The sequence below is a fragment of the Cavia porcellus genome, unplaced genomic scaffold, assembly GCF_034190915.1.
Source record: "Cavia porcellus strain 051 isolate PalLab524CR breed Dunkin Hartley unplaced genomic scaffold, mCavPor4.1 scaffold_26, whole genome shotgun sequence".
Classification (NCBI taxonomy): domain Eukaryota; kingdom Metazoa; phylum Chordata; class Mammalia; order Rodentia; family Caviidae; genus Cavia; species Cavia porcellus.
This window is the reverse complement of record NW_026947509.1, coordinates 20,899,127-20,925,884: the sequence shown is the minus strand read 5'-3', so window position 1 is coordinate 20,925,884 and position 26,758 is coordinate 20,899,127. Positions and strand designations below refer to the sequence as shown.

The following is a 26,758-nucleotide window of genomic DNA, read 5'->3' as shown; positions in this document are numbered from 1 at the left end:
ACTAGGTAGGATGGGGGGACGGACTCTCTGCGGGAAATGATTGTCACAACTTCAGGCCAATAGGCATCATTAGAGACATATCACGGTGGAAGGGACCGGTTCCCAGTTCAGTGTTTTTTTTTTTTTTGGAGGGGGAGGGACTGGAGAGAGGAGGAGGGAGGGTGGGGGAGGACAAGGGGCGCGTGGTTTTCCCATCTCATCCTTGAAGGAGGGGCTGGAGCATCCCAGGCAGCCAATCAGGGAGAGGCGGGGGGGCTACTTTGAAGAAGTTTGGGGGAAAAAAGTTTGGAAAAGTTTCTATAATTACGAGGGGGCGTCCGGAGGGAGGCGACAGCCACGGAGGAGGGGGCGTCTCGAAGACAGGGAGGGAGGGAGTCACTCGAGAAGATACAGCAGCCTCCAGAGCACCCCCTCCCGCCCGGCCTGTGACCTGGGGGCTCTGGCCGGATCCATGGGGGCAGCAAGCTGCGAGGATGAGGAGCTGGAATTTAAGCTGGTGTTCGGGGAGGAAAAGGAGGCCCCCCCGCTGGGCGCGGGGGGGTCGGGGGAAGGTTAGTGCGGGGCTGGGAAGGATCTTGGGGTAGTGAGTGGAGGGTCCGCGGATCCAGAGCCTGAAGAACGTAGGGCAGCCAGCCCGGGGTGGGGGGTTAGGGAGTCAGAAGTTGAGAGGAGTGAGGGGCTAGCTGGTTTGCGGAAGTGAGGCCGGGGGCCGGAGCACCACTTTCTCCTTTTTAGGTCTGGACTGGGGCGGGGGTGGGGGTGCCGTTGGCTGTGCGCCGCCTCTCGGCAGGGCCGACTGTCACTGGGATGGGGGGAGGCGGCCCCAAGAGTCGGGGGCGCAGCCAGGGGCCGGGGGGCTTGACTTCGGGGCTTGCGGGTAACGCACCGAGCTCTGGTCCAGCAGACGGGACGCACGGGGCTGGGGGCGCTCTCAGGCCGCGCCAGGGCGCCCCTCCCCCTCCCCCGTCTGGCCGCAATGAGAGGCAGATGGCGGGGACCGAGCCGGGGGCGGCGGCCGCAGCTCGCACGAAATCCGTGTTGCCCGCTGCTTCCCCCCCCCACCCCGCCCCGGCATGCTTCACCCCTTCGGCTTCAGCCCTGTCCCAGATTGGGGGGAGCGAGGGAGGAGCCACCTCCTCCCGTCACCACTAACGTAGTACCCCCCCCCCCACTTAGTGCACCGTTGCGATGGCAACTGGGGCTTCTGCCAGCTCCGTTTAGGGGTTTGGGAACCGCTGCTAATTGGGTTCATGTGTGAGTCGCCCCCAGCCCAGCCCAGAGCTTGCTAAACACACCCCCAGGCCCGGCTTCGGCTTCTCTCAGCCCACCTCCCTCACCTAAAGACCCGCCCCCTCTGGTACCCTGGCTCAGAATGTGAGGTTCAGAATGTGAGGATCAGAATGTGAGGTTCTCCAGTGGGGAAAACCTGGCACGCCTGCATCTATCTTTTCCATCTTGACTTCCAACTTTGTTTTGTGGCTCTTCAGAGACCCTTCTTAGCTGAGGAGGGGAAGCATAGCAGGGTTGGGGGCCGGTCACTGCAGGAACCTAGATGTCTCACCTGCTTCTCTCTCCATCTCCCTCTCCTCCCTTCCATTGACAGAACTGGACTCAGAGGATGCCCCGCAATGTTGCCGCTTGGCTCTGGGGGAGCCCCCTCCCTATGGAGCTGCCCCTATTGGCATTCCCAGGCCTCCATCCCCTCGACCTGGCATGCACTCACCACCACCCCGCCCAGCCCCCTCACCTGGCACCTGGGAGAGTCAGCCTGCCCGGTCGGTGAGGCTGGGGGGACCAGGAGGGGGTATTGGGGGTGCTTGTGGTGGCCGTGTTCTCGAATGTCCCAGCATCCGCATCACCTCCATCTCTCCCACACCTGATCCGCCGGCCCCGTTAGAGGACAACCCTGATGCCTGGGGCGATGGCTCTCCCAGAGATTACCCCCCAACAGAAGGCTTTGGGGGCTACCGAGAGGCTGGGGCCCAGGGTGGGGGGGCCTTCTTCAGCCCCAGCCCTGGCAGCAGCAGCCTGTCCTCCTGGAGTTTCTTCTCCGATGCCTCAGATGAGGCAGCCCTGTATGCTGCGTGTGATGAGGTGGAGTCTGAGCTGAACGAAGCAGCCTCCCGCTTTGGCCTGGGCTCCCCACTTCCCTCGCCCCGGGCTTCCCCTAGGCCATGGACTCCGGAGGATCCCTGGAGCCTATATGGTCCAAGCCCTGGAGGCCGGGGGCCAGAGGATAGCTGGCTACTCCTCAGCGCTCCTGGGCCCACCCCAGCCTCTCCCCGGCCTGCGTCTCCTTGTGGCAAGCGGCGCTATTCCAGTTCTGGAACCCCGTCTTCAGCTTCTCCTGCCCTGTCCCGCCGAGGCAGCCTGGGGGAAGAGGGGCCTGAGCCACCTCCACCACCCCCATTACCTCTGGCCCGTGACCCTGGCTCCCCAGGCCCCTTTGACTATGTGGGGGCCCCACCAGCTGAGAGCATTCCCCAGAAGACCCGGCGAACTTCAAGCGAGCAGGCAGTGGCCCTGCCTCGATCTGAGGAGACTGTCCCGTGCAATGGGAAGCTGCCTTTGGGAGCAGAGGAGGCTGTGGCTCCTCCTGGGGGTCCCCGGAAGGAGGTGGCCAGCATGGACTACCTGGCAGTACCGTCTCCCCTTGCTTGGTCCAAGGCTCGGATTGGGGGACACAGCCCCATCTTCAGGTGAGGGTTGCATTGAGCAGCGCAGCTCTTTCTATCCTCTGGGGCAGCAAGAGGGTTAAGAATCAGTTTAAGAGAAATCCTAAATCCTGGTGCCTTCCACATTTCAAAAGAGACCTTGGGGAAGGACCTCCCACTGCTTACCCCATTTTTGAAAGAATTAGTAAAAATGCACCTTTCAGAATGACAATTTACAGAAGGGCAATAGCTCCCTGTGGGCCAATTAGAAAAACTTTCTCCTCCACACTGTTCTAAAAGGACCAGTTAGGTAAAGGCAAAATCGCTCTAAGGTTTCCCAGAGCCCCAGAACAGCCCCGGGCAGAATTTGGACTGGATTTCAGTCTTCCTCTCTGGCCCTTTAGAAAAGTGCAAGCCTATCTTACAGGAAGGCTCCCTTGTCTAAGTCTTAATTTCTAGAACCTGACCTACTGATTTGAAAGTCTAACTGCTAATTTGGAAAAGAAAAAAAAAGTGTGTATTTGCAAACTTGTAGTTCTACCCCCTCAACTCTCAAAGAATGCTGCCTATTTCAATACTCTTAAACCCTGCCTGGCTTGGTGTTACACACCTGTAGTCCCAGGATTTGGGAGGCTGAGGCAGAAGTATTCCCACAAATTGAGGCCATCCTGGACTGAGTGAGGTCAAGGCCAGCCTGAATTACATTGTGAGACTCTGGCTCCAAAACCGAACCAAAAAATCCCCTTAAATCTAGTCTGAGCTGACTTCATGTAAGTGGAGGGAACACAGGATACTCTAGGATTCTCATAGGACAGGGTTTCACAGTCGCAACATTACTGATATCTTCAGCTGGGTAATTTGTTTTATGGGGCTGAGCTGGGCATTGTAGCATGGTTTAACAACCCCCTTGTCCTCTACTCATTAGATGCTAGTAACACCCTCTCCACCAGTTATGACATTAAAAAATATCTACAGATTATTGCCAAATAGCACCTGGGGAAGGTTAATTATCAGTTGATATCTGTTGGCCTAGGGTATCTGAGAGCAAAATATAGGAAAAGTTACCCTATCTGAGACATGTTAGCTCCCTGGAACATTATCTACCCACCTCAACTGATGGAAAGAGAGCTGGCCTGGGATAGAAAGTAATCAGATCTAGGTTCTGCCAGTGGCTGCTGGTCCCAGCCTCTTTATTTGTAAAACAACAGGGTTTATGTCTATTGGCTTTTCTGGTGTGAAGTGGCACTGTGTTATTCATCCAGATCTGGGGATTGGCATGGGCTTGGCCTTCCTTCCCATCCCCAAACCCTGTACTCAGACCTGGGAACAAAGGGACTCTCAGGGTGTTTCATCTTCACATCCTCATCTCAATGTCCCTTTATCTCCCCTGCTTCAGAGTTTTTGGACTTGACTGCTGCTGTGATTTTCTCTTTCCCCCCATACTCTTCTCTGTACCCCTCTTCCCTCACAGACTCAGCATGGTCCTGACTGGGATGAGGCTGTAGATGATCTGAGTTCTTCTCTCCTACCCAGGACCTCTGCCCTACCCCCTCTGGATTGGCCTCTGCCTAGCCAGTATGAGCAGCTGGAGCTGAGGATTGAGGTGCAGCCTAGAGCCCACCACCGGGCTCACTATGAGACAGAGGGTAGCAGAGGAGCTGTCAAAGCAGCTCCTGGTGGCCACCCAGTAGTCAAGGTAAGGGCAACTCATATCCTGTCTCTCTTCCCATCCCGGATCCTTGCAGACAGGCACTAGCTGTATAGGGCCCCATGGCAATGCCCTTTCCCACACTCCCTCTCAGCTCTGACCCTGCAGGCAGCCTGGGGAAGGACTAGAGTTGGGGAGGAGGGGTGAACATCAAGGACCCGGATATACTTCTGCTTTTCTACCCTCCCACCCCCACTGGACTCTTCCCATGGGACAAGAGCCTCTCCTCTCCTCTGGAAAATGGTAGCCTGCCAGATGTGGGGGAGGGGTTCAACTGAGGCCAAAGGTCACTGGGAGTTAGGTTTTCTCTATATAGAGTTGGGCTGTCTCTCTTGGAAGCTCTTCTTTGCCCAGGCAAGTTTGGGCTTTATTCCAAGAATAACACTATGAACTCCAGGCCATGTTTTCTCCACAACTGGTACCCAGTTCCCCCAGGGAATTCCTTTCAGGATATTCTTTATCTTTCACCATCCCCCCCCCCCACCTCCTGGTGGACTGAAAATCCAGGAGTGGGAGAAGGAAGAGACACTGGGGCTTTCAATTAGGTGGCCTCTGTCTTTCTCTGCCAGCTCCTAGGCTACAGTGAGAAGCCACTGACCCTGCAGATGTTCATTGGCACTGCAGATGAAAGAAACCTGCGGCCTCACGCCTTCTATCAAGTGCACCGTATCACAGGCAAGATGGTGGCTACGGCCAGCTATGAAGCTGTTGTTAGTGGTACCAAAGTGTTGGAGATGACCCTACTCCCTGAGAACAACATGGCTGCCAAGTAGGTGTCATTCCCACTCCTCCACCATCTAGAAAAGGTTGTGGGGGCCTGGGGAATACCTTGTAAGGCCATCTCTGGATTAGAAAATAGTCCTCCCAGGTACCCTTAGAAGGTCTCAGGACTTTGGGTAGAGGGTGGGGGCTTCCTTTTTTGGGGGATGTATCACTATTCCAGATTCAGCTAGGAGATCTTCCATCTGTTCTTTGTCCTCAGCATTGACTGTGCTGGAATCCTGAAGCTTCGGAATTCGGACATTGAACTGCGGAAGGGCGAGACAGACATTGGGCGAAAAAACACACGTGTTCGGCTGGTGTTCCGGGTGCATGTACCGCAGGGCGGTGGGAAGGTCGTCTCTGTGCAGGCAGCGTCAGTACCCATCGAGTGCTGTGAGCAAAGAGGCCTTGAACATCTCTCTGTCTCTTACAATTCTCTTGTCTGTGTATTTGTAACCCGTTTCCTCTGCACAGTGTCTTGTGCCCTGTCTGCCCTGGATAGCATTACAGAGTACTCAGCACTCCTTCCTACCACCGATGTGGGAGTAGTGAGGGTGGGAATCTTGTGTGTGTCTGCTCCAGTCTCTCTGTGCCCTGTCTGCCTGGGGTGGCCTGTGCACCTGTTTGGATAACTCCCTGGCCTGTCTTGTTCACTCTTTTTGGGTTAGGAGTGGTCCCTTACATGGTCTGTGTGAACTTGTAGATATTACTGGTTTACTTGTATGTGTGTTGCTCAAGTGGGCTCTCCCAGGGCCAGTGACAGTTATTCCAAAGGGGCTGGACAGAGGAGGCCGCTTCCTCCATGCTCAGCCCAGCCCAGCCTCTTTTTTGCCCTGCTCTGCAGCCCAGCGCTCAGCCCAGGAGCTGCCACAGGTGGAGGCCTACAGTCCCAGTGCCTGCTCTGTGAGGGGAGGTGAAGAATTAGTACTGACTGGCTCCAACTTCCTGCCAGACTCCAAAGTGGTGTTCATTGAAAGGGGCCCTGGTGAGTACCTACCTGGGCCTGAGAGTGTGGGCAGGAAGATCATGGGATTGGCAGGTGGAAGGTCTCTGGTGCTGTGACTAAACCAGTGAGATGAGCCACAGTTTCCTTATCTGTAAATGGAGCAGACAGGCTGTGCGCCCCTGGTACTGTCTGCTTCCCACGGGGAGATGGGTGTGACAACAATCTAGAATGGTGAGAACGCTGAACAAATGTAAGAAGCTTGTATCTTGTTTATTAAAGAGGAGTCAGCCTTAAGATAACTTTGCCCCATGTAGGAAAGGTATATGAAGGAAGGGGTGACTCACACCCTCACAGCTTCTCTGGGGCCTCTCTGAGCTATAGTGCATATGATTATGAGGGTCTGTAAGGTCCCTCGATGAAGCTACGGGGGTGGAGGAAGGCAAGACTGAGGGTTTCCTCTGCGGCCACCACCCTGAGGCCTTTCCTTTCCCTCAGCTTTGCTCACTGGAAGCCCAGCCCCTAAACCCACATTTGGATGCGGGACCATGTCAGAGAGTTCTAGATCATGGGACCTGGGGGCTTCATTGCATTTGCTTTTCAAGCTAGAATATTTTCCTACCCAGAGTTTCCCTCTCAGCATCACCATGGAGGGGATATTCAAAGGAGGGTGGGAGGTGTTCAGAGTTCCCTCTGTCACTAATCCCCTCTAGTCCCTTGGTTGGCCTTGCCATTTGCTTTAGTCTTAGATTGCTTCCCTATACTTCAGGGACAGTTCAAAGCCTTGTCTCTTCTACTGGATCGAGTTACACCCAGCATACTTTGTGTGCCAGACTTCCTACAGATATTTTGAAGCATCATTACTCCAGCAGGAAGGGAAATCACAGGGACTAGGAGAGGGGACAGGGACCCTGGAGTTAAGCTGGAGCACTCTGTCCCCTGTACAGATGGAAAACTGCAATGGGAAGAGGAGGCCACAGTGAACCGATTGCAGAGCAATGAGGTACCAGTGACACTGGGGTGTCTAGTCCGGGAGGCAGAGGGTGAGAGAAGTCAGGAAATTCTCTAGCAGCACCTTGCCCATGTAGTGAATTCCAGAGCTGTCTGTTCCTTTCTGGAGGAGTCTGGCTACTCCGGAAACACGTTCGTTTCACTGAGGAACTATACTCTTTAGTGCATGGAAAAAGCTAGATCGAGTATGGGTCTTGGGAAGGTTTGGGCTGACCTCCACTCCCTGAAGGCTCCCTGCCTCTTCTTTTGCTTTTCTCTAGGTGACACTGACCCTTACTGTCCCTGAATACAGTAACAAGCGAGTGTCCCGGCCAGTTCAGGTCTACTTTTACGTTTCCAATGGGCGACGGAAGCGCAGTCCAACGCAGAGCTTCAAGTTCCTGCCTGGTGCGTCTGGGACAGCCTGTGGTGGGGGTAGAGAATGGGGAGCGAAGGCAGGGCCGAGGGCAGAGGGAGGCACTGCACCATTGTGAGGGGCACCTGGGAAGGGAAAGGTGGTTGGAAAATGTGCAGTGGGAACATTGCCAGACTCTCACCAGCATGTCTTTCTGCTTCCTCCATCTTTCCAGTGATCTTCAAGGAGGAGCCCCTGCCTGACTCATCTCTCCGGGGCTTCCCTCCAGCGTCAGGCCCCCCCTTTGGCGCTGACATGGACTTCTCACCACCCAGGCCCCCCTACCCCACCTATCCCCATGAAGACCCTGCTTATGAAACTCCTTACCTGTCAGAAGGCTTTGGCTATGGCACACCCCCTCTGTATCCCCAGACGGGGGCCCCAACATCCTACAGACCAGGCCTGCATATGTTCCCTGAAACTGGGGATACCACAGGTTGTGCCCACCCACCTTCAGTCTCTTTCCTTCCCCGCCCGTTCCCTAGTGACCTGTATGGAGGACGGGGCTCCTCTTTTCCACTAGGGCTTCCATTCCCGCCTCCAGCCCCATTTCGGTCTCCATTACCATCATCCCCACCACCCGAAGGCCCCTTCCCTTCCCAGAGTAGTGTTCCCCCCTTACCTGCTGAGGGATACAATGAGGTAGGGCCTGGCTATGGCCCTGGGGAGGGGACCCCGGAGCAGGAGAAATCCAGGGGTGGCTACAGCAGCAGCTTCCGAGACAGTGTCCCTATCCAGGGTATCACGCTGGAAGAAGGTGGGTGTGAACTGGAGTTGTGTGTGTCAATGAGTGTGAGAGAAAGGTCTGCATGTTTGCTAAGAGCTAGAGCTTAGCTTCTCAGAGATTGCACATCCTTGGTCTCTCAGGGCCTTTTGGAGGGTCCTGATGCATGTGTCCACCTGAGTTTAGTTAACTGAATTTGGACGGCTGCATGGGATACCTGCCCCAGCCTTTCTCTTGCTCTGCCCTTTGCTCAGATCACAAATTCTCAGAGCTAGACGTACTTTCAAGTTCACTGCACCCAGCTCTCTCTGAATTTACAGATCTGGGCACTAAGTTTTAGAGAGGACCAGTGGCTTGTGGAGGTCACAATCTGGCACAATTTCTGTTGCTTCAGTGTACTCTCAGCATGTGACTGTGGTCAGCAGTGATGATGAGAAGCCTTCCTGTTTTACCTCCTCTTTCTTCAGTGGCTACACCCACATTTGACCCATCTAATCTTGATGGTCCTGACATTGCAGGCCAAGCCAGGAGGAACAGGCTGGGATGGGGGCCTGGGAGCCCACATTGATGGAGCTGGGCAAGGTTTGGTTAGGAGCAGGTGTCAAGGCACTTTGAGGAAACTGAGGCCTAGTAGAAGAGAAGCCTAGAGATGTCCTAGACCAAGTCCTGCCTGGGATAAATTGGGGGTTTCTGGGAAAGGAGGGGACCTGCTCCTAGCCCAGTCTTTCAACTGCTCCTCCTTTACAGTGAGTGAGATCATTGTCCGAGACCTGAGTGGCTTCCCTGCACCTCCTGGAGAAGAGCCTCCTGTCTGAACTGCTGCCTGGCAAACAGCCCTGGCCTCAACCCTGCACACTTGGCTCCTTCTTGGGGTGCAAGCTCCAGAAGCTTGGGGCCACTCTGATTTCTCTTTTCTCAGCTTCTGGCTGTCTCCCTGACTCCCCTTTCTCCCTGAGCTGAGTTGTGGGCCCTAGGCCTGGTGCTGCTTTGAAGGGCCAGAGGAGGGAGAGCATGGAGGAGGGGGGATGGGGATGGAGACTGAGGCCAAGTGCCAGAACTGACCAGGGTGAAAACAGTGTCCAGACTGTGTTCTGGGTATGGTGCTGCGAGGCTGGGGATGATTTGATGGGTAATAAACTGGTCACTGACTAGTATTTCTGGCTCCAGAGCTCTTTGAAGAGAGAGGTGGTACAGCTTACTCCGGGACCAAGGCGGCTGGGAAGTTTGAAAGAGATAAAGTATGTCTGGGAACACTGTAGCCCAAAGAACTTCTTGGTTGAGGAGGACTGGGGAGCATGAAGGCGGGTGCTTGACGGGGGGGGGGGGAGAGGGGAGGAGAGGGGGGCATGGGTGCGAGCCAGGACTTGAAGAGTCCAGTCTCTCTTTGGGGGTTAAGGTTCCTTTAGCAGATTTGGGATGGAGCCCGGGAATCTTTATTTTTTTGTTTCTTTGTCTTGCTTCTACCTCCAATGAATCTGATTCATAATTAAGGTGAGGAAATACTAGTCTAGTTACTGTCATTTACAGAGAAGGAATCTGGGTTGAGAGAGGGCCAAGGTCTTGTTCAGGATCACACAGATAATCAGCAGCAGATGAATGGTGGACTCCTGGCCTCCTGCCCCCAACTGCACACTCACATTTGCATACCCTGCACAGGAGGTGCAGGCCCTGAGGCTCATTCCTGAAGTGAGGGAGGGGAGGGGAGGAGAAAAAAGTGAGGAAAGAGCTGGTGAGGATCTGTGCACACTCTTGTCTCCTGTCTTTAGAGACTGTGAAGACATCCTGGAAAGATCTGTGCTTCAAGAGTGCCTTTAGGAAGCACTCTTAGGAAGATCCTCCCCAGCAGCTCTGAGACTCAGGACATCTTATGGGTTCCTGACTTGTCCTGCTATACCCCTTCTGAAGTCTAGGTAGCTGGTATACATTTAACTATTGACTGCACCAGGCTGGAAAGCTGCTCTGTCTTGTGTCTTGATGGCTGGTGACCCCAGTTCCAGTGAGCTTGGGAAAGTCAGTGCATGGGCATTGGGCACTATCAGTCAGACTGCCTAGTTCCACTGCAGGGATTGGTGACCAGAAGACTTTCAGGGAGTTAGTACTAGGGAGACTCACCTCACTGCAGGGCAGCTGGAGCTTCTCTATGCCCAGTGATCCAGACAGTCCCGGTAAGTTCCTGAGAGCACACAGGTGAGTGTGACAGAAGCTGGCTGGGGACTGGAGGACAAGAGTGATCCCCTGCTCTGTGGCTGCCTTGTAATAAAATTCCTTTAATTCACTGACAAACTGCTGCAAAGCAAAATGACATCAAGTGATTAGTTCACTAGGTCCTAGTACCTTTTCAAAGAGCCTTGCTTTTGACTGGAGTCTTTATCACATCATCTTATGTCAGAGGGCCTGTGTGTCACATCTAGCATTCTTCATTTATACCCTCAAGATTTCTGAGAAGGTGGATCAGTCTCCTTGAGAATGAAAAATTGTCACAATGGGGAACCATTTAGCCCTTTGCGTAGGCCACTGCCATTCATCCACTGTCAAACACTTACTGAGAAGCTACTAATCCCCAGATCCTTCTTAGCTTCTTGGGGCTACAGTAAGCTCATTATAGTTCAACAATTCAATTCAGTAATATTTCCTGTACAGAGAACACCATCCAGTCTTGAAAGTGTTAGTGAACCATTTTCATACAGGGAATACAGAGACAATTCATCTGGTTGTAGAGGAGGTTTAAGTGACTTCTAGATTGTGACCTGAAGAATGAGTAGAAATTGACTAGGCTAAGACTAGAGAGAAGGCAAGCCAGGCAGAGTGACCAGAACAGGTAAAGTCCTGGGGATGAGGCATGTGAGGAAGGCTGAAAGATCCAAGGGCCTGGCAGGCTCTGAGAATGAAGAGAAGCTCAGTCTGGGGTAGGGGAGGTGGGTCAAAATCTAAGAGTGACTCTGTGTGTGTGTGTGTGTGTGTGTGTGTGTGTGTGTGTGTATGTGTGTGTATGTGTGATAAGGAATGCCTGGAGAGGGAAGCAGGGTTCCATTCTGAAAGTGCATTAGCTTGTTAGGGAATGTAGGTACCCAGGGGTGTTGTTGCGAGTTCTTCTATTAGACCTTAGGTCTTAAGCTGGGAATACTGCAGTAGATCTGCCAAAAAATGTTTCCTCACATTGTGCCCACATCCACTTCCTTGTGACTCCTCTGCCAGGGGCTTAATCTGTCCTCTGGGCCCACACTGTACAGACCTGTTGCCTCAGTTCATCAGATGAGGGCTGGCCTCTAGGGCTTTTGCAAGTTGTCATTCTGGCAACTCTAGATTCACTGTCTCTTCCCAGGATCCTCTTCCTGATGCTTTAGTTGAAGAGAGAGGAGGCTTGGCCTTCACTGAAACCAGAGATCACTTGGCCAGGGTTGCTCAAAAGTGTGGTCTGAAGATTATTTGCACTTGAATTACTGTGGAGACTTGGGGGGATTTGTTTTTCACTTTTCATGCAGACTCTTGGGTGACTTCTGATCTCAGATTTTTTTTTTTTTTTTGTGCTGAGAATCAAACTCAGGGTTTGTGCTTGCTAGGCAGGCACTGTGTGCCACTGAGCTATATACCCAGCAGTCAAGATTCCAGATAGGTGGAGCTCAGGTATCTTTGTTTTAAAGCACAGGAAAGTTTAAAAACTAAAGTAATCTGTCAGTTAAATGTCAGATTCTAAAATAAGTTCTCTACTCCCTTCTCTAAATCTTATCTGGGCTTCCATCTGTGGAGGGTCACCTGGAAAAGTGAAATTGAGGGATTGGAAGAGCACATATATTCCTCACCTGAATATAGTCTAAGGATGGTTTCAGCCATAGCCTGGAGTCTGAGTGCTCAATTAGCCTACAGCTATTGTGGGACTTAGAAGAATCTCCTCTGGCTGCAACTCTGGGCATCTAAGATGGTGGGGAGCTTGATCATCAACCATATGTGCGATCCTCAATATGTCACCAGATCTTCCTGGGCCCTAGATGTCTCCTTTGTCAATGTTTAATGAGCTCTTATTTATGTATCAATTTTTGTGATAAGTTCTGGGGACAGACTAGTAGATGAGATTAAAGTTTAGCAGACACTTCTAAAATGACATGGAATGTCATGAAAAGTACAAAACCAAGTTGTACTGGGAACTTTGAGATCTTAGAGAAGAGTCACTTAATATGCCCTCTCCTGCCACTTCTGTACGGTGATGGGAGACTATTGTGTTTTAAGTTAACTTGTTTGATAGTGAAGAACAAGATGTGCTTTGAAATAACCAGATATCTCCCGAAGTCAGTATTCTGAGATAAAGAATATCCATGGCCAGAAATGTAGGTTTGTTACTCAGTCTTTGGGCAGAGTTGAAGGAGTGTCTCTCTGTGTTCTCTCTCAGGCCTGCATCTGAGGAATCTAGTTAGTCCTGAGTGCATCCAAACAGCCTGTACCACTGCAAGGGATCCAAGTTGGACAAGGTGACAGTTCTGTGGCTGGGAAGCAATTCACTTTTATGTTGCGTGGGGTTATTACCTTCAATGCTTTCTGAATGTCTTCACTTCCTGCTACTCTGTCAAAGCACCACACACGGGTGGATTAAACAAACAAATTATTGTCTCCGTTGGACATGAGAAGTATGAAACCAAGCTGTTGGTAGAGTGGGTTTCTCCTGGAGATTCTGAGGGAGAATCTGTTCCATGCCTCTCTCCTAGCTTCTAATGACTGTTGGCAAACCTTTGTTTTACTTGGCTTGTAAAAGCATCAACCAAATCTCTACCACTGGTATCACATGGCACTCTTCCTGTGTCTTCTTCATGTCTCTGCAACTACATCTCTTCTCTTTACTGACTGGACTGGCGGCTGTAATCTAGCATGACCTCATCCTAACATGAATGCATCTCCAAGACTTCCATTTCCAAATAAGGTCATATTTACAGGTATTGAGCATTAAGACTTGAACATGACTCTTGGGACCCAACAAAATCCATTGTAGTGAATGTCTTACAAAGTGTTATCAATCATTCCAATGTCAGTTAGGTAAAGATGCCAATGCTTGGGTCCCTGGTAAAAGAGATATTGTCCTATGACCCCAGCATGGTGGATGCAGCCTTGACTTACAGGAATTCCAAGGGAAAGGTGACTTGGGAGGAGGTAAGAGTAAGAAATTTGAGACCAACTCCTTAGGAGATCCTGCCTCTCCTGCTGTCTTTGGATAATCTTGGTGTTATTTTCTTTGAGATGTTGGTTGACTGTAGATTTACTTTTCCAAACTACATTTCCAAACTGGAATTAACAAAAAGAGCGAGCCATTAAAGAAGATGGGAATTTTCAGAGAGCACTCATATAATAGAAACCTTGAAGAGTCCGCCAGTTAATAAATCTCTGTTTAATTATTGCTAAATTACTGCTTAAGCCAGTGTTCCCCAAGTTTACTTAATTGTGCAGCTCCTCTTTGTATGACAATAGTTTACTAATAATTAACATAATACAATAACATATTGCCCCAAAACTTAGTAGCTTAAAACAATAAGAAGTTATCACTAGTTTCTGTGGTCAGAAATTTGGGTGTGGCTTGGCTGAGCAGCTTTAGTTTGGAGTCTTTCATGAGTTTTCAGTCATCTAGAGGTCCATTTTCCAGTGGTTTATTCACATGGCCGGCAAGTTGGTGCTGGCTTTGGCAGGAGGACTCAGTTCTTCGTCTCCTGGACTTTCCACAGGGCTGCTGGAGTGTCTTCCTGACAAAGCAGTTGGCTTCCCCTACATGAGCACTCCAAAGAGCCACAGTGGAAACTTTATAACCTAGACCTGGAAATTACATAGCCACCTCCACCACATCCTGTTGGGCCCATTAATAAATGCTAAAATCAGTAGCTAAAATTTAAAGGGAAAACAATACTCACAATGCCTTCAAGCATCTATCTCTAAATATACTAATTACAGTGGTGATTTTATCACATGGTCAAAATTATCTGATATTCCTTCCTCCAAGAGATGGAGCTAAATGTCCCTCATCTCGAATGTGCTCTAAACATGGAGATTTGCCTCCAATAAGTAGAGTATGGAAGTGTGTACTTCACAGTACAGAAACTTCATAGACACCACCTTAACCAAACATCACCAGCAGTCTGTCACACTGACATCATATACCTCTTCATATACTGCAATGAGAAGAGCACATCACCCGCATGTTACACACTTCAAAAATCCATCCATAAACTTAGTCTGTTCATGGGAAAATTCAAGTTGGGGGATATTGTACAAAATCCCTAACCAAGCCAGGTGTGGTACTGCATGCCTATAAACCCAGCACTCTGGGAGGCTGAGGCAGGAGGATCACAAGTTCAAGCCCAATCTGGGTAATTTAGTGACTGATCAAAATCCTTTCTCAAAATAAAAAAATACAAAAAAGGGCTGAGGGTAAGCTCAGTGTGAAGGTTCTGCATTCAATCCAAAATACTGCAAAAATAAAGCAGACAAAATGAAACATGCAAACATCAGAAGTAAAAAACAAAACAAAAAACCCAAAACCTGATCTTACATTAAAAAAAAAAAGTTGAGATCTTAGTTTTTTTTTTAATGTGGAAAAATATCAGTATACTTCTATATTTTAGGAAGTAGTTAGCAAAGGAGAAAACCTGGGGCTCCAATAGCAGGAGGAGGAATTCATTTTAAAGCCTTTCATCTTTTGGAGACACATTCTTTTGTCTGCAGTATAAAGACCTAATCTGGAAGACCTGTGGTTCTGTATCCATTTGGGTGTATCACAGGCATTTGCTTTAGATGGAGGGTTTGCAGCAGAGAGCAATTCTCCTTGGTTTCTTTCCTTCCTTCCAGACAGGCGGGTGCTGTTCCAGGCTGGAGAATCTAGAGACTCCTCTATTCCAGGCTGGAGACTCCTCTCCTCTCACTGGGACCTGGCTCAGCCTCCTATCCTGGTTGCTGGTGCTGTGGGGTGGGTGTTCCCCTTTTCTTGGACCGTCCTAGAGGTTATCACCCACAAATGCTAAGAAGGTGACTGACAGGTGATAATTGTAACAGAGTGAGTGAAGAGTGGTCAGGCAGGGGCAGTGAGAGGAGCACCTGAAAAAAGAACAGAAAAGGAATTATTCTGTTTCAGTGTGAACTTTATATACCATGTCCTCTTCTGCATTTTCTGACCATTTCCTCCTTTTCAGAATCATTGGTCATTCGCCCCTTCATAATTGTAAGTTTACATCATTAATTGTGTTTTTTAAGGAATGGTCCTAAGGAGCAGAGAGAGAGTTAATGACTTTTTATACCTCCTTGTGCACTGAATCATAGAAGCAGCCACTGCGGGCTGGAGTTGTAGCTGCGGGCTGAGATGTAGCTCAGTGGTAGAGGGCTTGCCTAGCATGTGCAAGGTCCTGAATTTGATTCCAGACACTGCTAAGCAAACAAGCAAGCAACTAAAAAAACCCAAATAAACAAAGTTTCCATTGCTGTGATGTGTAATATCAAGTGCCTTGTATGTTTTAATGGCTTTCATTTGCTGCAAACTGAAACTGAGTCTCAGCGTGATGTATTAAGAACAGAGCGCAAGGAAACAACATGTAAGGGGTGCTCACTCTGTTCCAGGGGCCTCAACAAACTCTTTATGTGTATACCTAATCTCATTTAATCCTCTCTCAACCATCCTGGGAAGTTTGGTCTTCCGATGAGGAAAGCCAGGGATTGAGGTTAGATAATACTAGAGTCACATTCAACTCACCAACGATGCATCTGGGATTTTTTTTTCAGGTGCTGGGATAACAAGTATTCATCACTATAGTCTACTCATAGCTAGGATTTGAAGGTCTATATCCTAAATCCAGGTTCAGTGATCTTTCCCAAGACATGGTGGCCAGTTCTTTATTATATGAGCAATTTCAGATTAAAAGTGAAACATCCAGTCTTCACATAAGGTAGACAGAAAGTTAAGAAAATAAACTTTAGACTTTTAATCAAATGTCCTGGGATTCTGCTTCTATTTGGATACCGTGTATTTTCCCTTTCTTTCTTTAGGTTGTTGCTTAGCCTCAGAACGAAGCCTCTTTTGTTCCTTGTCTCCAATGGTGGTAAAGGGCTTAGAAATAGAGAAGGCCACCGTCACCCTCAGCTATGGTGATGAAGCCAGAGTACCTTGATTCAGCTAGGTACCACTTTATGACTTCTAATGTGAATGACTAGTTGGAGCTCAAAGGTTTTCCAAACTGAGATGATAAGCTTCATATTCACTTTGGGACATTTTAAAAAATATTTTCTCCATCCTAAAAATTTTAATACTTAACTTAGCGTGCTGTTATTTACTGCTAATCGTTTTATCTAGCTTTGGAGCTCCTCAATGTAGGGTGGACCTGAATTCTCTTTATTTCCTGTCTGCATTAAAGTCCCCTCTTTATTGTTAAAGGTGTGTTTGTTCAAGATGATCTCTTTTTCTTCTGAATTGTAGCACACCATCACCAAAAGTCTCTGTAGCTCAGTCACCCCAAACTTCATTTTGTTGTTCATTTTGGACTACTAATTCTTTATTGAATAGACTTCCTTTTTATGAGGATTTGTGATGTTTAATTTTATGTGTCAACTTGATTGAACCAAAGGATGCCAAAATAGCTGGTAAAACATTATTTCTGGGTGCATCTATGAGTGCATTTCTGGAAGAGACTAGCATTTGAAACAGTAGGGTGAGTGAAGAAAGTCTCTCATCAGTGTGAGTGGGTAGCATCTAATCCATTGGGGGCCCAAACAGAAATCCCCCCACCTGTGTTAGGGCTAGGATATCCATCTGGTTTCAGCCATTAGAACTCCTAGTTCTTTAGTCTTTGACTTAGCCTGACTGGTTTCTCTGTTTCTTAGCTTGCCGATGGCAGATTATGGGACTTCTTGGCCTCCGTAATCGTGAAGGCCAATTTCCATAGGTCAGTCTTTCTCCCTCTCCCCCCTTTGCCTTCTCTCTGACCCTTTCCCTACTCTCTCCTCTCTCCTCTTCTTCTCCCTTCCTCCTATCTCTATTTTCTATGGGTTCTGTTTCTTTGGCAAACTTCGCTTACTGCAAGATTCTAGAACTTCCAGGGAAAGCACATCAATCTCTCTTAGAATTAAAAAGATATATAAGTCCTATCCTCAAGAATGCTGTGGCTCTGGCAGGAATTTGTCATATAGTCACATTAGTTTGTTCACAAAGGACTTAGATAGTATGAAGTACTAGGCAATGAGAAGTACTGGGGATACCCAGATCAATAAGATATGATTCCTGTCCACAAGGAGTTCACACAGAAGGGCTCACTAGCTGGTGGCCTGAGGTATTTATTTGGTTGGCAAAGTGATTTAATGGTTTCTGTCTGTTATCTATTGCTGCATAGCAAACCATCCTAATTGTGGTTTAGAACAGCGATTCATTTTTCTTCCTTGCAGTTCTGTGGCTTACCCTCACAATTCTGTGGGACTCACCCGGCAACTGCATTGGTGGTGGGGGGTCAGCCAGTTGGTTGTGGCTCCTATATCTGAGGTCTCTGTTGGGTCGGTTGGTCAGGCTGGCTGGGACAACTTTACTTTTATGTGACTGTGTAGCCTCTTTCCACACAGGATGTCACCCTCCTTTAGACTATCCTGGGTTCCCTTTGTGAAGGTAGAATATTCTAAGAAGGTCAAAGACAAAGTCAAGGTCTTGATTTAGTGTTGGAAATTTTAACTCCAACTGCGTCCTATTGGTCAATACAAGTCACAAGTTTAGGCCAGAGGTGTGTGTGTGTGTGTGTGTGTGTGTGTGTGTGTGTGTGTATGGAGGGGGAAGTGTCAGTAACATCACTTGGCAAAGGATTTGCCCATAGGAATGGGAGGAATTCAAGATTATATTTTGCAGTATATCATGGTTGTCAGTATAAAATCAAAAGTAAGTTTCATGTAACATCAGGTTTAGTAAGCTTTTCTTAAAAATGGGGAGATTTAGCAACATGACATTAGAGCTGAGTAAATCCTGGACTATTTGGGCTGGACTTTGTACTCTAGCTCAGAATAGAATCCACTACTCTTTAAAGGAGAGGAAGTGGGTTTTTTAGAGCTGGAAGTTTGTCTCATCTGTAGATGCCAGAGCTGGTGCTTTTAATCATTATATTCACTACCATCACTCAGTGGACTCCAAAGAAAATGATGTTGGAAAATCACGACTGTAGGGCCACTCAGTGTGTCTGGGTAAGATGGTCCCATGGAGAAAGTAATGCTCTTCAATTAACCAGGGTCTGGATTCTGGGACAAATGGATAGAGGAGGATGGTTATCTGATGGCTGCCCGACTGATTTAGTTGTTTCACCAGCTCAGGCAAGAGTGATCTGTGGCATCTGAATCTTAAATCTCAGAAGATAAGGGCCCATTCATGGAGCAGTTAATGTAAGTGGCACGTGAGCCAGTGAACCTTTATACAAAACACTAATCTAACTATGCCACTTTCCTCCTAGAAACTTTGTAGTCTGTCTATTGTTCATACTCTTGAGTCTAGATGTTAAAACACCATTTACTGAAAAAAAAAAAAAGCAACCAATAGGACTGTAAGGTAGACTGCAAATTATAGTTGATAATCATTGTCATTATGTGTTGAAGCTGTATTATAATCTCTTGTAACAAAAGTATCACTAGCTCATGATCTTGATAGTAGGGAAAGCTGCAGGAGGCAAATTTGAAACTGTTTTTTCCATCCAACCTTGCTGTGGCAATTCTAGGACACTTGCTCTGGCAAGTTTAGGAAACAGATAGGGTTGACTTTTCAAAAACTGCAGGACTCAAGGTATTACCTTTCCTTCATAATGCTTAATGCAGTTACTGTGAAACAATTATGCAATTGCTATGTTTTCAACGTTAGATTTAGGCTCCAAGAGAGCAGGAACCATGATCACTGCTACATCTCCAGTGCTCAGAACGGAACTTGGCACACAGGAGCATTCAACATATATTGGTTGAAGGAAGGAGAAATCAGTCTATAGAAATTACTGATTGATTTAATGAGAGAGGTGAGGGGAGGAAAGCTCTATGCTTCAGGGTGGCTTTAGTTAGTCATATTCTTGCTAGAGACCTCTCAGAGCTCCCCACTGTCTGTCCTACTCTGCATGACCTGTGCTGGCTCTGCCTTCTGGAGCCCCTGTTTGACAGCTTAGCTCCTTATTCACCCTAGGTAATTTCTAGGCCAGTGGGTACACATATCCAGCATCCGATATGCTCTGTCTTTCCCCTTCAGACCTCTAGTCCTCTAACACACTTCTGTCCAACCTCAGAGCTCTGGCCCAGCACCTATAAATCTTGGACAAATTGTGCCTCTTTTTTTTTTTTTTTTTGGTACCAGAGACTCGAACTCATGACATCATGCTTGCTAGGCAGGCATTTATACTACTGAGCTAAATCCCCAGCCCTAGATTTTTGTATCAGTTACTCAAAGTAGTAAATATGGGTCAAACATGGAAGTCACCAGGGTCCTTTGGTGTTCTTGGGTGACCAGAGCGTAAATTTTTGTGAAACCAACCTTAGACTTCTTCTAGAAAGGGCAAAAATACCCCAGGTCTAAGGCAAGGCAGAAATCTCCCAATCTGGTGTGATGTGAGGGACAGAGATGCTCTGTTTGTCAGTTTGGGCCAAGATAAGTAATAATCCTAAGGCCACAGGGAGGGTGTCTGTTTCAGAAATGAGTCCTGGAGGGAGGTGGGATCAGTACTTTCATCACAATTGGAACATTTTAAATAAAAGAAGATAGAGTGTCCTCCCTAGGTACTGGCATATTTGTGTAATAACAGGTCTACTTTACTTTCCTCCTATATAGTATTTAAAAATTATAAAGGCAGTACCTGCTCATTAAACCAACCAACCAAACAAACAAAAGCTATAAAAATAGGAGAGAGGCTGGGACTAATATATACACACTCACACACATTCATACACACGCACACACATGCAAAGGAAAGGCCTCTGAAGCAGGAAGTGGAAAACTCTTCTTGTAGTCCTGCAGCAGAAGATTCCCTCTAACACACACCAGAATACTTCAGCTTGTTAGTTGCCCAGGTAATAAATAGCTTCTGTTCTAGTTCTGGTTGCTTCTGTCTCTTGGAAATGGCTCGCCAATGTGAGGCATAGCTGGTCAGTATCATGCACATTGTATAAACCAATCCACAATTGACTAAATCTATTTTGCCTCTGTACTTCCTGCTTGCTTATCCCATGTTAGCCTTCGAACACAAGAGCTCAGGGCCTGCTGTTCTGGGAATGATCCTGATGGGTGTCTGCTGACGGACGTAAATAAGTCTGCCTCCAGATCCTGGGGGTTGCTTCGATGTTTCTGCCTCCCTTTGCACTCCTTTCTCACTCCACTGTAAAATCAAGGCGTATTTCTTGTTTTGGAGCTTGTGTCTCTTTGCTGTGCTCCCCACTCCCCGTTAGGGATCAATCCATCATCTATCTCATTATTTTTATTGGCTTCATGATTTCCCACAGTACAGCTGCACCATAATTCTTGAGAACAATCCTAGTATGCATAGCCTTTAATGCAGCAATTTTGCGTCTTCCAGAAACACTTGTGCTAGTGTGATTCTCTATATACATGAGTGTGTATCACAGGATTGTTTGTCAATAGTGAGTCATGAAACAGATCTGTTGATTTGTAATGTAACTGAGTGATGAAACCAACCACTTAGATATGAGGAACTCTGATGACTCTGTACAGGGTGCCATTATTATGTAGTGTACATGCGTTTCTGTTTTTGCCTTTTGGGGCCACAGATAAAGTAATATTGGGTTGCTCAGTCTGTGAACTGGACTGCTAGGTCTAAGCAAACAGGGAGGACACTCCTGACAGTAGCTTGCTCTTTTCTTTCTCTCTAACTTGCCTTGCATTTCCTCTTCTCATTTCCTTCCCTCCCTTCTTTCCTTCTTCTTTATATTAAAAGTAGAAGTCAGAGCAGTATTTTTCATTTTGCTTGTAATTTATGGTACAAAAACATAAAAATCAAATTAAATGACATGTTCCTAAAAACTAAAAAGTACAACAAAACCCTGAAATCCACAAAAATAGCAATTTTTTTTAAAAAAGGAATTAACTCCTTGACATGTGTTTGCTTGCCTTTTGCCTTTGTGTGGCCATCCCAGTCGAGGTGGTCCAGTGGCCATCAATATATTGCTGAATGGAATTTCAACACACAGACAGCAGGCAGTAATGTAACTGTGCATGGAAGTTACTGCGAACCATATGAGTACATCTCACTAAACCTACAATTAATGTGTCTCTATAGGATTTCTCCTTCCCAAAAGCCCCCAGATATACATGGTGGCCCTAATGCTACCAGACACAAAGAAAAGTGGGGCAGGGAGGAAGTCAAAAGGGTAGTCCATGGTGGTTTTATGAAAAACTTTTTGCAAATTTTACAAAAACATGGGACCATGTGAACACACTGCTGGAGCACACCCAGAGTCTTTTTGTGGAAGCCCTGAAGCTTCAGGTTCTTTAGTGACACTGTGACTATCTGTACCTATGGGTGTGGCTTCTAAGGTAGCTGATGGAGCTGCAAGCAGCTCGACAGTTCCCTCCAGTCCTTCCTTGCCGTTGGCTTCATCAAGCTCACCTTTCTGTATTTTAGAGCTAGTTTTACACTGGGACGAAGACAGCTGCCTACCTCTATCTTTGCTTTTTCTGAGTCATGGCAGTCATACAAACACCCATCTTTAGACGCTGTAATTTCTAATCCAAAAAACAACACTGCAAAGAATATACCTGCTTGGATATATTTTAAGCATTTGTGAGAATGAGTTTGTAAAATAAACTCTCAGAAGTGTGACTGCTGGGTCACAGAGGAAGGGTAGTTAACATTCTGATGGACGTTGTCATCAGGTGTCTTTGTGGGCTGGGTGAACATATGGGCAGGTACAAGAGTAAACAAGAGTGTGAGTTAGAAAACATTGTTGATTCTTGTCATTTTGTAGTTAAAAATGGTATCTTGCTGCAGTTTAAAGTTTCATTTCTGTTGTTAAGGATGGAGTGGAGAACCTTTCCATATTTTAAGAATCATGTATCTTCTTTGAGGACAACTGATATTCTTGGTTGTAGTCAGTATTTACAAAGGACATATAATTTATGGGATTATTCTATAATATTAACCCAAAAATTCAAATGCAGAAGACAGCAGGAGCTCTCTCTGTGAGATATAGACCTGAAAAATCCAGCCAAGGGCCTGGATCCCATGACAGTATCCTGCATGAGTATAGTCCACAGCAATGTCTCATGCAAATCTGTATCAAGGATCTACACTGGGAAAGCCCAATACCAGAAAAGCTAGAAAAGTCTGCACTGGCAGCAAAGTAAATGATCTGTGCCTCAAGGCTGAGAGATCTGTACTAGAGCCAGAAAGCAATGCTCAAGGTGGAGACCAGGGCTCCCCGGAAGCCATCCCTGGTGACAGCAAGGACACAAATTCCTACTCCAAGGACAACAGCCAAGTTCTAGTTTGTATCAGAAAAACCAGCCATGGCAAGCCTCTCCAGAAAATATCAGTCACACACCATCCTCCCTTCCACTTTCTTTTTGTACCACCGGCAACAATCAAGTGGAGCCACATTAACTCAGTGCAGTTTTTCAACTTTATTATTGTGCAAAAATAATATATACTCAGTAGAAATCATACTTCAATCTTTTTTTTTTCTTTTCTCTGGCTAGCAATATGTGCAATATGATGCTGTCAAGGTCATGAGGTTAAGCAGCGAATCTTCTATTGTGTGCTGTGTTCTTGAGCTGGGACATTTGGTAGGTTGGGTACACTGAACACCTTTGATTTATGATTTTTAAAATTAATTTTATTGGCACATTTTAGATATACAGAATGATCATATTCATCATAGGGAATTTGTACCTGAACATAATGTATCTTAATTCTTTTCCCCCCTTTTCAACCCCTCTTCCCCATCTTTATTTACAAAAATTTTGTTTCCATTTTTCCTTTTATTCTTTTTTCTTTCTTCTTCCTTCATTTCTCCTCCCCGCTTCCTTGTTCCTTTTCCCAGTTGAGCATTTCTCCCTATTTCACAAGATCTATTATACATTTTGGGACTTATTTACCTTTTCAGTTTTTCACATCAGAGAAACAATGTGATGTTTAAATACATGTCCAATTTATTTCAGTTAAGAGTATGGTCTTAGGTTTATCCTTCTTTATGGCAGATTACAGTACTTCACTGTGTTTAAAAAAAAACCCACATCTTTATTCATTCATTGGTTGATTCATTGGTGTGTTTCCAAGATTTAGCTATTAAAAATTGTGCTGCTAAAACATGGGTGTGCATTTATCACTGTGGCATAATTTAATTCTTTCAGGAAGCTACCAAGGAGAATAGGTGGGTCAGATGGCACTTCTAATTTTAGTTTTTTGAGGAGATGTTTTCAATTTACGATGGGCTTATTCAATGAGGTACTTGTAAACTGAGGAACATCTTTACAAAAATTCATGGTTATTTTGTGCTTTTATTATTTCTTTGTTATTTTTCCTTTGTTTCCTTCTTTTTTCTTTTCTTTCTTTTTTATTTTTTTTTTTTTTTTGTCTTTTTCGTTTTTATCGGTACCAGGGATTGAACTCACGACGGCCTGCTTGCAAGGCAGGTGCTTATGCCGCTGAGCTAAATCCCCAGCCCCTTCTTTTCTTTTTTTGAAGTACTGGTATTTGAATCTAGTGAGTGCTGAATTACATACCTAGTCCTTTCTATTTTTGTATTTTTGGGGGGACAAGACCTCAGTAAGTTGCTCGGGCTAGGCTTGAACTGGTGATTCTCTTCCCTTAGCCTCCTGAGTGGCTAGCATTATAGGCATACACCACCACATGAAGCTCATTTTTAATTTGAAGCATTTGATTCTCCAGGGATTTGTTTTGCTATGAGAATCTATCTTACTTTATCTAGAAGGCTTCCCATTACCACAAGGTAATTTTTTTGAAAATACATTTTGTTTCCACTAATTGAAAGAGTATCTTTGCCATATATAAATTTAAATATATAGTTGACCTTATTTTGTAGATTTTTAGTCTGTTCTATTGAGTAGTGTGCTTATTCACCCGCCAGCTGCTCACAGTAGCTCTGTGATATGCTTTGATTTTGGTCTGGTCTAGGTTTCTGACTGACAGAGCTGCCTCTCTTTCTGGATCTTTGAGGGGACAGGCTCTATGATTTCATCCGCCTCAGAGTGTAGGCCCCTCCTTCAACCAAGGTGAGCTTTCTCTTTGGAGACCTCTCACTCCTCATGCGAACAAACTCCTGGCAAGGTATACTCCCCAATGTCAGATACGCTGAGACATATCTATTTCTATTAACACCTGAACTAGGACCCTCTTGGACAATGTTGAAGAAACAGATTTGGCCTAGATTGCAGAAGGCCTCTAATATACCCAAACAAGTCTTAGCCTCATATTGTAGTAAGAAATCAAATAAATATATCATTTAATGCATTTGTGCCATAGAAAGACTTGGATCAAAAATTGCTGTTTCTCTTGCTGCCATCTCATTGTTCATAAACTTTTTTTTTTGTCTTTTTCCTTTTTATCGGTACCGGGGATTGAACTCATGACCGCCTGCTTGCATGGCAGGCACTTACGCCGCTGAGCTAAATCCCCAGCCCATCACAAACTTTTTTACCCTCAGTTGAAACATCACCTGGCCAAAGAGTCCCCATCAAGACACTCCTTGTTTTATTTTAAATAAAATAATACTTGAAATGCTACTGTTTTCTTTTTCTTTCTTTTTCCATTCCACAGAAGAGGCAGATATCCATATTAGTCAGTGCTATATTCCTAGAGCTTGGCCTATAGTAGGTGTTAAAGTCAATAAATAGGTGTTAAAATTGTTGAATGAACTTGATCCAATATGTGAACTTAGCTGAAGAAGACTTTTTAAAAATGATCTGCTTAAGGGTTCATAACACATTACTGGAAAACCTGGGTAAAAATCAGTCTACATGGCCAAATCCATTATATCCATGTGAACAGGTAGGAGGCAGGAGGTGAGTTATCAGAAAGAGTGAAGAAGAGTGATTTCTGGGATGGTGTGGTGACATGTGCCGAAAATAAGATAGGGAAGAAGAGACAAGATCTGTGAAAGGAAATCAAATACTTACTGGTGTGTTATGGTTTGTCTAAATGTAACCCAAAGTCTCATGCAGTTATGGGAAGGGACTTTCTGGAGATGCCTGAACCTGGACCATGTGATTGATTCATAATGCAATGCCAGGATTAGGGGTGTTGGGATTAAGGATGGGTGGCAGTTGGATCAGTACACTGATGGGAATGGCACTGCCCCAGTCATGGTAGACTCCATATAAGGGACAGAAGTGGCTCTTCTTTTTTACTCCTGCTAGCTTCCACCATAATAAACTGTTGCCCCTCTGCCATATGATACCCTGCCTTAAAGACAGCTAATTATGGACTGAAATGCTACTGACTGTGAGCCAAATAAACCTTTCCTCCTTTAACTTTGGGCTCCTGGTATTTTGCCTCAGCAAATAAGAAAATTAACTAAAACAGAATTTGGTACCAGAAGTGGAGTCATTGCTGTGACCATACATGACTGTGTGGTTCAGGAGCCTTTAGGAATGGCTTGTGGGCAGAGTCTGAAATGATCTGGAGATACTAGTTTAAAAAGTAAAGCTGGAATGCTATAGAGAGATTCTTTCAGTGTTCAAAAGACCAGAAGGCCGATAGAAATCTTGCCAATAGGTTCCAGAGGTTTCCACTGGGATAAAGGACTACATTGGCCTCTGGACTCCAAATGATGGGTGTCATGGCTTGGCAGAAAGTTTGTCTGGATCTTGCTCATGTCCACCGACTTTGCCTGAGACTAAGATTAAGGGTGGTGGACTAGTTAATCCGGCAGAAGAAATTTCAGGGGAGTCTAATGTTGAAGTGTGGCATGGCTACTGTTGTGGGCTTTTAGCCAGGTTTATGTTAAGAATCAAGAGTAAAGCTCTCAGCAGAATGATCTAAAATATTGTGAGTTGGCCAGTAAAGAAGCTCCAGTAAAGCTATGGACTCAAAAGACATAGCAAAGGAGTTCTTGACTGCTGAGAAGGAACAGGAGACAAGAAAAGATGGCCTAAGGGCATCACAAGAAGCAGCAGAACTCCACCCTTTGCAGCCTAATCTGCATAGACTCTATATGATACAAAGGACATAAAAGGGCTTATCTTGCTTTTCTTCTGTTGCTTTTGTGTCTTCGGCCACCATGAACTATTACCCCTCTGCCATATGACACCTTGCCTTGGTGCCTGCCAATTATGAATTGAAACCTCTACAAACTATGGGCCAAGTAACCTTTTCCTCCTTTTAACTTTGGGAGTTGGATATTTTGTTCAGCAATGAGAAAAGTAACTAAGACATGGTGCTTGGCCTTGTGCTTTATTTGTGTGATCTGATTTACAACCTGGGTTGTTGGTATTGTTATCCCTATGTTTATGAGCGAAGGAAACAGAGGCACAAGAGTTTAAATAAATTTACCTGTTTATGAAGGACCTAATTCCTAAACTTGAAAGAATTAGGGTCCTGCCTTCCACACAGCCCCTTCAAACATAAGATTAAAG

At 46.4% G+C, this 26,758-nt stretch overlaps 1 protein-coding gene across 1 annotated transcript; it reads left to right on the top strand.

Annotated features, from left to right (window-relative positions):
* The first annotated feature begins 285 nt into the window (after positions 1 to 285).
* Nfatc4 (nuclear factor of activated T cells 4) lies at positions 286 to 9,350 on the top strand. The gene is made up of 10 exons (XM_003474284.4): positions 286 to 551; positions 1,604 to 2,699; positions 4,188 to 4,350; positions 4,932 to 5,131; positions 5,345 to 5,517; positions 5,969 to 6,109; positions 7,015 to 7,070; positions 7,339 to 7,465; positions 7,648 to 8,229; positions 8,944 to 9,350. The coding sequence occupies exons 1-10, from the start codon at positions 452 to 454 to the stop codon at positions 9,009 to 9,011; spliced, it is 2,706 nt and encodes a 901-aa protein (XP_003474332.2). The 5' UTR covers positions 286 to 451; the 3' UTR covers positions 9,012 to 9,350.
* The last annotated feature ends 17,408 nt before the right edge of the window (positions 9,351 to 26,758 follow it).